We start from the raw sequence: 11,141 nt of genomic DNA on the forward strand, positions 1-11,141 counted from the left end.
CCTGTGGTCTCTGGTACAAGACGTGTGAAGGCTCCTGTGGTCCCTGGTACAAGACGTGTGAAGGTTCCTGTGGTCCCTGGTACAAGACGTTGGCAGCAGATCCTGTAAGGTGTGAGGTGCGGCCTCCATGGATCAGACTTGTTTCTCCAGCACATCCCACAGATGATCAATCGATTCACATCTGGGGAATTTGGAGGGTAGACCCCTGTGTGGGTCGAAACTTAGTGTGTGAGTATGTAGGTCAAAATATAAAGAAAGTTTTTCTGTTGGATGCTGGCGACCCTCTTTTTGCATTGTAGATTTTGGATAAAGTCCGGAGAGAATACTGTACTATAGCGCCTTTGCATCCTGAGAGATATGCTGCTGCTGCCTGAAATTCTTTCACCTTGAAGTCTTTGTCATGTTCCTCATTATTCCTGGACAATGTCTGCAGTGTGGTGGGGGCATTATCCTGCTGACAGGGGGCACTGTCATTAGAGAATACCGCTGCCATTAAAGGGGGTCTGCAGCAATGTTTAGGTAGGTGGTATGATGCTCTGCGTGTTCTGACATCTTTCTATTATAGCCAGCAGGACCTTTATCAGTAATTTGTGGTACAGTAGATCTTTTGTGGGATTCAACCAGATGGTCTAGCCTTCCCTCCCCCGCACATCAATGTGCCTTGTGCATCCATGACCCTGTCGCCGGTCACTAGTTGTCCTTCTTTGGAGCACTTCTCGTCGGTACTAGCCACAGAACACCCCACAAGACCGGGAACACCCCCACAAGACCGGGGACACCCCACAAGACTGAGAACAGCCCACAAGACTGGGACCGAGAACATCCCACAAGACCAGGAACACCCCACAAGACCGGGAACACCCAACAAGACCGGGAACACCCGACAAGACCGGGGACACCCCACAAGACCGGGGACACCCCACAAGACCGGGGACACCCCACAAGACTGGGAACACCAAAGACCAGGAACACCCGACAAGACCGGGAACACCCCCACAAGACCGAGGACACCCCACAAGACCGGGGACACCCCACAAGACCGAGAACAGCCCACAAGACTGGGAACACCCAAGACCAGGAACACCCCACAAGATCGGGAATACCCCATAGGAGCGAGAACACCCCACAAGACTGGGAACGCCCCACAAGACCGGCCATTCTGGAGATGCTCTGACCCAGTCGTCTACACATCATAATTTGGTCCTTGTCACAGTCGCTCAGATCTTCACACTTCTCCATACTTCCTGTTTCCAAAATCAACTTCAAAAACTGACTGATTACTTTTTGCCTAATATATCCCCCCATATATATTCCCCCCTTGTGAGGCACCATTGTAACCAGATCATCAGTGTTATTCCCTTCACCGGTCACTGGTTTTATTTTATGGCTCAGGGGTGTATTTCCTCCAATCCTCACAATTCCCCATAAGATCCTGTATATCAGTAAATCACGCACTTCCGAAGGTTTAGACCGGGATTCAGCTCTCTAGGACCTACCATTCTTGATATATTCACAAAAGCAAATAGGACACCACTCGCTTCCACATCAAGGACCTTCCTCCATATCACATCAGATGACCAGTATCAGTCAATAGAGGCTCGCAGGTCCGTCATTCTTAGGCTCACCCACATACACACAGTTTTACACCAGGTTTCCATAACAACCAAGCTGTTTTTCTTTACTCCACATGTTACTTGCTGTAAACAAACTTCACCTATAATACGCCGCACCTATACTACGCCGCTCCTACACTAAGCCGCTCCTACACTGCGGCCGCTCCTGTACTGCGCCGCACCTGTAGTGCGCCGCACCTGTACTACGCCGTACTCCTGTACTACTACACTGTTCCTTAAAGGGGTTGTCCCAAGTTGACTCAAATTTTTTTTTTTATACATTCTAAGCAGGAAATGAATTTTAAAACATTTGGTGTTAAAAAAAATTTAAAATTCATTTCCTAAGTGCCTTTTTTTTACACTTGATAACTCAGCAAGTGCTGGTTATCTTTTCTAAAAAGGGGCGTGAGCGACTCGATGTCAATCAAGCCGCTCCGCTCTGCAGTGTGCGCGCTCCCGATGTTGCTAGATACTGTAGTTCTAGCAACATCGGGAGAATGTTCGTCTCAAGCGGGCATGGTAAGCCCGATTGAGACGAACTTACCGTGAATGTACTGTACACTACACTACACTACACTACATTCACCCCGTTTCGGCAAGCCACTTTTCCCTCCCCCACCCTGTCACTACATTTTTGTACCCGCCGCATCGGTGCTGCATCAGCACCCGGCGAACAACTAAAAATATATAAAATAATAATCACCTAAGACGTTCTAACGGCGCTCTGAACGGTCCCGTCACTTGCCATCTTCCTTCTTCTTGGCGCCGCTCGCATTCATAGTAACAATGCGTTGTGGCGCAGATGACGTAATCATATCAGGCCCACGTGATTACTTCATCTGCGCCCACCGCTCTGTTATTGTGAATGGGAGAAGAAAAGTGACGGGACCGTTCAGCTCTTCGTGGGAACGTCTTAGGTGAGTTTATTTTTGTATGTATGTTGTTATGTATGTTGGTATGTATGTATGTATGTATATGTTTTCTTGTATGTATGTTGTCATGTTTGTATGTGTATATGTGCATGTATGTGTATATGTGCATGTATGTTTGCATGTATGTATGTTTGCATATATGTATGTTTGCTTGTATGTATGTTTGCTTGTATGTATGTTTGCTTGTATGTATGTTTGCATATTTGTATGTGTATATGTGCATGTATTTTTGCTTGTATGTATGTTTGCTTGTATGTATGTATGTATGCTTGCTTGTATGTATGTTTGCATGTATGTATGTTTGCTTGTATGTTTGCTTGTATGTATGTTTGCTTGTATGTATGTTTGCTTGTATGTATGTTTGCTTGTATGTATGTTTGCTTGTATGTATGTAATGCATGTATGTTTGCATGTATGTATGTTTGCATATATGTATGTTTGCTTGTATGTATGTTTGCTTGTATGTTTGCTTGTATGTATGTTTGCTTGTATGTATGTTTGCATGTATGTATGTTTGCATATACGTATGTTTTCTTGTATGTATGTTTGCTTGTATGTATGTATGTATGTTTGCATGTTTGTATGTGTATATGTGCATGTATGTGTATATTTGCATGTATGTTTGCTTGTATGTATGTTTGCTTGTATGTATGTATGTATGCATGTTTGCATGTATGTATGTTTGCTTGTATGTTTGCTTGTATGTATGTTTGTTTGCTTGTATGTATGTATGTTTGCTTGTATGTATGTTTGCTTGTATGTATGTATGTATGCATGTTTGCATGTATGTTTGCTTGTATGTATGTTTGCATGTATGTATGTATGTATGTTTTCATGTATGTATGTTTGCATGTATGTATGTTTTCTTGTATGTATGTTTTCTTGTATGTATGTTTTCTTGTATGTATGTTGTCATGTTTGTATGTTTTCATGTATGTATGTTTGCATGTATGTATGTATGTTGTCATGTTTGTATGTGTGTATGTTTTCATGTATGTGTTTTCATGTAGGTATGTTTGCATGTATGTATGTATGTTTGTATGTATGTTTTCATGTATGTATGTTGTCATGTTTGTATGTGTATACGTGCATGTATGTTTGCATGTATGTATGTATGTTTGTATATATGTCTGTATGGCCATGTATGATACTGTCTGCTGGCGCCCTGTATCTAAGCCAACTTTGCCGCAGGCTTCTATACATGGTATAACAGTCAGTATCACACATGAAAGTGAAACTAAGCCTACGATATGTTTTATTTCATTTTTTTTCTTATATTTTTGATTTTTTACAGGTTTGGTGTTTGGACTACGTCGGTTTCGAGGACTACTTAGATTACGCTTTTTTTTTCTACAATAAAATGGTTAATGAGGGTTGTGTTGGGGGTGCTTTATTTCAATAAAATATTTTATCTATATCTTTGTCTTTTCTTTTCAAGTTTTATTACTATCACTTTAGTAATGGCCGCTGTCTGAGTGACAACATCCATTACTAAGGGGAGGCTTAGTGTTAGCCGGTACAGAGGCTAGCACTAACCACCCATTATTACCCTGGTACCCACCACCACCAGGGGTGCCGGGAAGAGCTGGGTACGATCCAGTACCCGACCATCTGTTGTGATGGTCGGGCTCTGGGGCGGCCGCAGGCTGGTATTATGAGGCTGGGAAGGGCCAAAAACAGTGGACCTTCCCACCCTTGTAATGCTAGGCTGCTGCTGCTGTGTTGTATCTGGCTGGTTATAAAAATGGGGGGGACCCCACGTCAGTTTTTTTTATTATTTATTTATTATTTTTATTAAAAAGACATGGGGTTCCACCCAATTTATCATAAACAGCCACATACAACACAGTGTTATTAGCCTGGGAATGGACAAAACCAGTGGCCCCTCCCACCCGTGTAATGCCAGACTGCTGCGGCCTTGTATATGGCTGGTTATTAAAAATGTGGGGGACCCAACGTCTATTGTTAAATTTTACAAAAAAACGACGTGGGGTCCCCCCCATTTTTATAACCAGCCCGATACAACACAGCAGCAGCAACCTAGCATTACAAGGGTGGGAAGGTCCACTGTTTTTGGCCCTTCCCAGCCTCCTAATACCAGCCTACGGCCGCCCCAGTACCCGACCATCACAACAGATGGTCGGGTACTGGATCGTACCAAGCTCTTCCCGGCACCCCTGGTGGTGGTGGGTACCGGGGTAATAATGGGTGGTTAGTGCTAGCCTCTGCACCGGCTAACACTAAGTACCGCCTTAATAATGGACGCTGTCAATCAGCCAACTGCCATTATCTAGGCACTAATAAAGTTTGAAAAAAAAACACAAAGACAATTTTTTTTATTGAAATAAGAAATCCCCAACAAAACCCTCGTTAACCATTTTATTAAAATTTTCAAAAAACGTAGATCTACGCAGTAGTCCAACGAATCGAAAGACGTAGTCCAATCGGTACATCAAAATCTGCAACAATATTAAAAAAAAGTTAGCAATGTGAACAATACCGATACTTATACTCACCTACACACACACAAACAACCACACACAAACATATACACAAACACATATAAACACACACCCATATATTACACAAACACACACATAAACACATACACACACACATATACACACACACATATACACACACACATATACACAAACACACCCATATATACACAAACATATATACACACACACACATATATACACAAACACACACACACACACATATACACAAACACACACGAATACAAAAACACACACAAACCTATACACATATGCACAAACACACCCATATATACACAAACACACACACACATATACACACACACATATGCATACATATACACATATGCACAAACACACCCATGTATACACAAACACACATATACACACACACATATACATATACAAAAACACAAACATATACACACAAACATATGCACAAACACACCCACATACACAAACACACAAACATATACACAAACACACATATACACACAAACATATACACAAACACATGTACACAAACAAACCCACATATACACAAACATATACATATATACACAAACACACCCATATATACACACACACATATACACAAACACACCCATATATACACAAACACACACACATAAACACACCAAAAAAGCACACACACATATACACACAAACATATACACATATACACACAAACATATACACATATACACACAAACATATGTACACAAACACACCCATATATACACAAACACATACACAAACCCACACATATACAAAAACACACACACACACAAACATATACACAAACACCCATATATACACACAAACAAATATACACAAACACAAAAATATACACAAACATATACACACAAATACACCCATATATACACTCACACATAAACACACACACATATACACAAACACACCCATATATACACAGACACACACACACACACACACACACACTTACCTTTAGCGGAGCGCAGACTTCTCGCGACGGGTGCCTTCCATTTCATCTCCTTGCATCTCCTGCGCATGCGCCGAGATGCGCCGAGATGCGCGTTCATGAGTAAATGACATCCTCTGCTCCGGACGCAGAGGATGTCATTACGCATGCGCGGCCACCGCTAAAGGTAAATAGCGGTGGCCGGGAACCTAGGCAACGAGCAGGATACAAAGAGGGACCGACCGCAACTTCAATCAACGATATCAAGAAAACGACATCGCTGGACGACGGACAGGTAATTAGAATTCTTCTTATTTTTACATGGGGGAGCTTTATAGCTCCATTTATCAACTTGGGACAACCCCTTTAACTGGATTTGAACATTCTCATAAATTGAAGCCCTTTCATACCAGTCAAGCCTCCAAAAAGGAACCTGCACTTAGACGAAAGACTCGTGTGGCAAAAAGCATGGCTGCTGCCCGAGCTGCTGAAATCTCTCATCAGAACCAAGTACATGGATTTCAGCATTCTCATAAATTGAACCCCTTTCAGACCAGTCCTGCCTCCAAATAGGAACCTGCACTTGGCCTTTATTGGATTTGTCGGCTTCAGATCAGTAGGAAATTAAGTTTTTAACCACAAACAAACAACAAACAAATAGACGAGTGTGAAGCCGGAGAACTCCGCTGTTCTATATTATCAAAGTCAATGTCTATCCGTCCTCTATAGGCATCCAAACGCCTGAACAATCTGACCCCAAATCTGGCACATAGGTACATCGGGTGTTCAGGAAGGTTTACGTAAAGGTCCTGGCCTTGCTGTTGTTCTCTGTTATCAGCCATTATCACATGATCACAACCCAATAGTATAAAAGCGAATACAGGCATTTGCTTTTATAGTAAATTTGTTTTTTTTATCTGTCAGTAGCAGGTTGTGCACTTTACAAGATAATCCTAGATGTGAGGGTACAGGGGAGCGGTTACCCATAGCAACCAGATTACTGATGGTCAGGAGGAAAGCTGCCTTACTAGCTGCAGAGACTCCTCTTGCCCAACTGCGAGCTCATCAAATGCGTCATACTGCTGCTCGAGCTGCTGAAACTCCTCAGCAAACTCGGGCTTTCTCAGCAACAGATCAGACAGGTGGCTCTCAGAAGTGCAGAGACTCCTGCACGAACACAGGCCAGTCAGCAAGCTGATAGAGTGCATCATGTTCAGCGTGCTAATGAGCGGCTTTCATGCTTGATGCGGTTTTCAATTGTGATCCAACCATAATCTATGGCCGACTGGTAATAAAACCGCCAATGTTGTTAATCAACAAGCTCTGTCACAGTCTTATAATGGTTAGTGAGGGGATAAGTGATGGGCAATAATGAGACGACTGCATATATCTCAGTGATGATTGGGCGGAAAGAATGATGGATGGAGGCGTGATGGTCAGGAGCAGCAGATAGATCAGTGATGGGTGGAGCGGGTGATGGTCAGGAGCAGCAGATAGATCAGTGATGGTGGAGAGGGTGATGGTCAGGAGCAGCAGATAGATCAGTGATGGGTGGAGAGGGTGATGGTAAGGAGCAGCAGATAGATCAGTGATTAGTGGAGAGAGTGATGATCAGGAGCAGCAGATAGATCAGTGATGGGTGGAGAGGGTGATGGTCAGGATCAGCAGATACATCAGTGATGGGTGGAGAGCGTGATGGTCAGGATCAGCAGATACATCAGTGATGGGTGGAGAGGGTGATGTCAGGAGCAGCAGATAGATCAGTGATGGGTGGAGGCGGTGATGGTCAGGAGCAGCAGATAGATCAGTGATGGGTGGAGAGGGTGATGGTTAGGATCAGCAGATACATCAGTGATGGGTGGAGAGGGTGATGGTCAGGAGCAGCAGATAGATAAGTGATGGGTGGAGAGGGTGATGGTCAGGAGCAGCAGATAGATCAGTGATGGGTGGAGGCGGTGATGGTCAGGAGCAGCAGATAGATCAGTGATTAGTGGAGAGGGTGATGGTCAGGGTGCAGCAGATAGATCAGTGATCAGTGGAGAGGGTGATGGTCATGAGCAGCAGATAGATCAGTGATTAGTGGAGAGGATGATGGTCAGGAGCAGCAGATAGATTAGTGATGGGTGGAGAGGGTGATGGTCAGGAGCAGCAGATAGATTAGTGATGGGTGGAGAGGGTAAGGGTTAGGAGGCAGCAGAAAGATCAGTGACTATTAGAGAGGGTGATGGTCAGGAGCAGCAGATAGATCAGTGATGGGTGGAGAGGGTGGTGGTCAGGGTGCAGCAGATAGATCAGTGAACAGTGGAGAGGGTGATGGTCAGGGGCAGCAGATAGATCAGTGATGGGTGGAGCGGGTGATGGTCAGGGGGCAGCAGATAGATCAGTGATAGGTGAGGAGGGTGTTAATCAGGGGGCAGCAGATAGATCAGTGATGGGTGGAGATGATTATGGTCAGGGGGCAGCAGATAGATCAGTGATAGGTGAGGAGGGTGTAATCAGGGGGCAGCAGATAGATCAGTGATAGGTGAGGAGGGTGTAATCAGGGGGCAGCAGATAGATCAGTGATGGGTGGAGATGATTATGGTCAGGGGGCAGCAGATAGATCAGTGATAGGTGAGGAGGGTGTAATTAGGGGGCAGCAGATAGATCAGTGATGGGTGGAGATGATGATGGTCAGGGGGCAGCAGATAGATCAGTGATGGGTGGAGAGGGTGATGGTCAGGTGGTACCCAGTAAATTGATGAGAGGAGAGGGTGATTGCCAGGGGGCAGTAGATAGATTGGTCTGGATGGATAGGGTGAAAATATCAGGGGCAGCAGATAGATCAGTGATGGGTTTAGAGGGTGATGGTTGGGGGCAGCAGATAGATCATTGATGGGTTTAGAGGGTGATGGTTGGGGGCAGCAGATAGATCAGTGATGGGTTTAGAGGGTGATGGTCAGGTGGTACCCAGTAGATTGATGAGAGGAGAGGGTGATTGTCAGGGGGCAGTAGATAGATTGGTCTGGATGGATAGGGTGAAAATATCAGGGGCAGCAGATAGATTAGTGATGGGTTTAGAGGGTGATGGTCAGGGGGCAGCAGATAGATCAGTGATGGGTTTAGAGGGTGATTGTTGGGGGGCAGCAGATAGATCAGTGATGGGTGGAGAGGGTGATGGTTGGGGGGCAGCAGATAGATCAGTGATGGGTGGAGAGGGTGATGGTTGGGGGCAGCAGATAGATCAGTGATGGGTTTAGAGGGTGATGGTTGGGGGGCAGCAGATAGATCAGTGATGGGTGGAGAGGGTGATGGTTGGGGGGCAGCAGATAGATCAGTGATGGGTGGAGAGGGTGATGGTTGGGGGCAGCAGATAGATCAGTGATGGGTTTAGAGGGTGATGGTTGGGGGGCAGCAGATAGATCAGTGATGGGTGGAGAGGGTGATGGTTGGGGGGCAGCAGATAGATCAGTGATGGGTGGAGAGGGTGATGGTTGGGGGCAGCAGATAGATCAGTGATGGGTGGAGAGGGTGATGGTTGGGGGGCAGCAGATAGATCAGTGATGGGTGGAGAGGGTGATGGTTGGGGGCAGCAGATAGATCAGTGATGGGTTTAGAGGGTGATGGTTGGGGGGCAGCAGATAGATCAGTGATGGGTTTAGAGGGTGATGGTTGGGGGGCAGCAGATAGATTAATGATGGGTGGAGAGGGTGATTGTCAATTGGCACCCAGTAGACAGGGATAGACTGATGCCAGTACCCATGAAGAAATCATATATTACCGAATTGCATTCTACGTGTAACTCCATCATGGACGTGTTTTGGACTCGTGTTCATTGTAATTATTGTTCCCCTCATTCGTTTTGAGGTACTTCTTTTAATGGAATAAAATAAAGTTTTCCACCCGTGGATGGAGCTGATCGATCTGTGGTTTTCATGGTCAGGAAAACCACTGCCACCCAAGAGACACTAATAGCTCTATAATAAACGGGGGTCACAGATCGATGGACGGTTGTGAATAGTTAATGGTGGGACCACACATGGAGGGGACATAAGATCAACCACATCCTCACACACAGGGGCCACTGTGTGACTACTGAAGGTGATGCCACCAGGTCCAGGCTACACACACACACACACACACACACACACACACACACACACTGTACCGTATCATCTTCAGCCTCGGCTCTGTGTGCACTGCAGTGTACTCCACCTGCGCTGTAGCTTCACTATGAGTCCTTTGTACATGACTCCCTGGGTGAGAATATAACCGCTCTTGGCTGAGGCGTCCTGGGATAAGTGGAGAGAATCAATATCAGGTTCCGGCCCCCTCCCTCATGTTCCAGGCTGTTGACACTACACGGCCCTTGTCATCTGTGTCTACACTGCAAACACCCAACAAACCAATTGTTTAACTGCCCCCCCCCCCCACTGCTCAGGAGACGGGAAACACTACAGAGAAGAAGTAAGACACAAATCCCAGTAAATATAAGACATGGAGTCATCGGCTCAGGCGGCTTATAGTCATGTCCAAGTCTGGCAAAGTGAATAACGTCTTATGTATTATGGTCATCACAGCAACATACATGAACAAGCAGTAAAGGCAACGCCGTGACCATGACCACTCACCTGACCACGTCTGACGTGCAGCCCCTCCCCCATCAGCTCCTTTATATCCAGCCGCAGCCAGATGTTTTCGGACTTACATTCATTTCACATTTGTGAGCTTCTTCTGACTCGTGAGGATCAGTGAGGACACCCCGCAGGTTCTGCAGACACTTCATGGTTACTGGGAGGTCAGCGAGGACAATTCATGGCCGCCCTAAGACCACATCGCAGTTTTGTCACGTTTTTTACGCAAATCGAGGCAAAAACTGTGACAAAATTGAAGGCGCCTGGAATCAATTGTATCCGTGTCCAAAGGCTAGGGAACCGTCAGTTCCTTTCCCAGCCATTCAGCCTTTTTTTTATGCAGGCAGCACAATGACGTCATCGCACTGCTTGCACCGTTCCACTGGATGCGGCCTGGTCAGAGGAGACAAGGCCTGCATCGTCGGAGAAGAGGACGACGCTAAAACAGGGACAAGTAAGTGTAGCACTATCTACATGGTGTGGCGAATTTACAGGGAGCAATGTGTGGTAATATCTGTGACACCCATGCCCGCGGACCG

At 45.5% G+C, this 11,141-nt stretch overlaps 1 protein-coding gene across 1 annotated transcript in view; it reads right to left on the reverse strand.

Moving 5' to 3' along the window:
* Positions 1-10,754, reverse strand: part of LOC142741938 (protein mab-21-like 3) — a 60,582-nt gene extending 49,828 nt beyond the window's left edge. The window contains exon 1 of the mRNA XM_075851259.1: positions 10,677-10,754. Coding sequence (XP_075707374.1) covers positions 10,677-10,754 — 78 coding nt within the window. The remainder of the gene's footprint in view (positions 1-10,676) is intronic.
* Between the last annotated feature and the right edge of the window lie 387 nt (positions 10,755-11,141).

This window comes from Rhinoderma darwinii, chromosome 2 (genome assembly GCF_050947455.1).
Source record: "Rhinoderma darwinii isolate aRhiDar2 chromosome 2, aRhiDar2.hap1, whole genome shotgun sequence".
Lineage (NCBI taxonomy): Eukaryota > Metazoa > Chordata > Amphibia > Anura > Rhinodermatidae > Rhinoderma > Rhinoderma darwinii.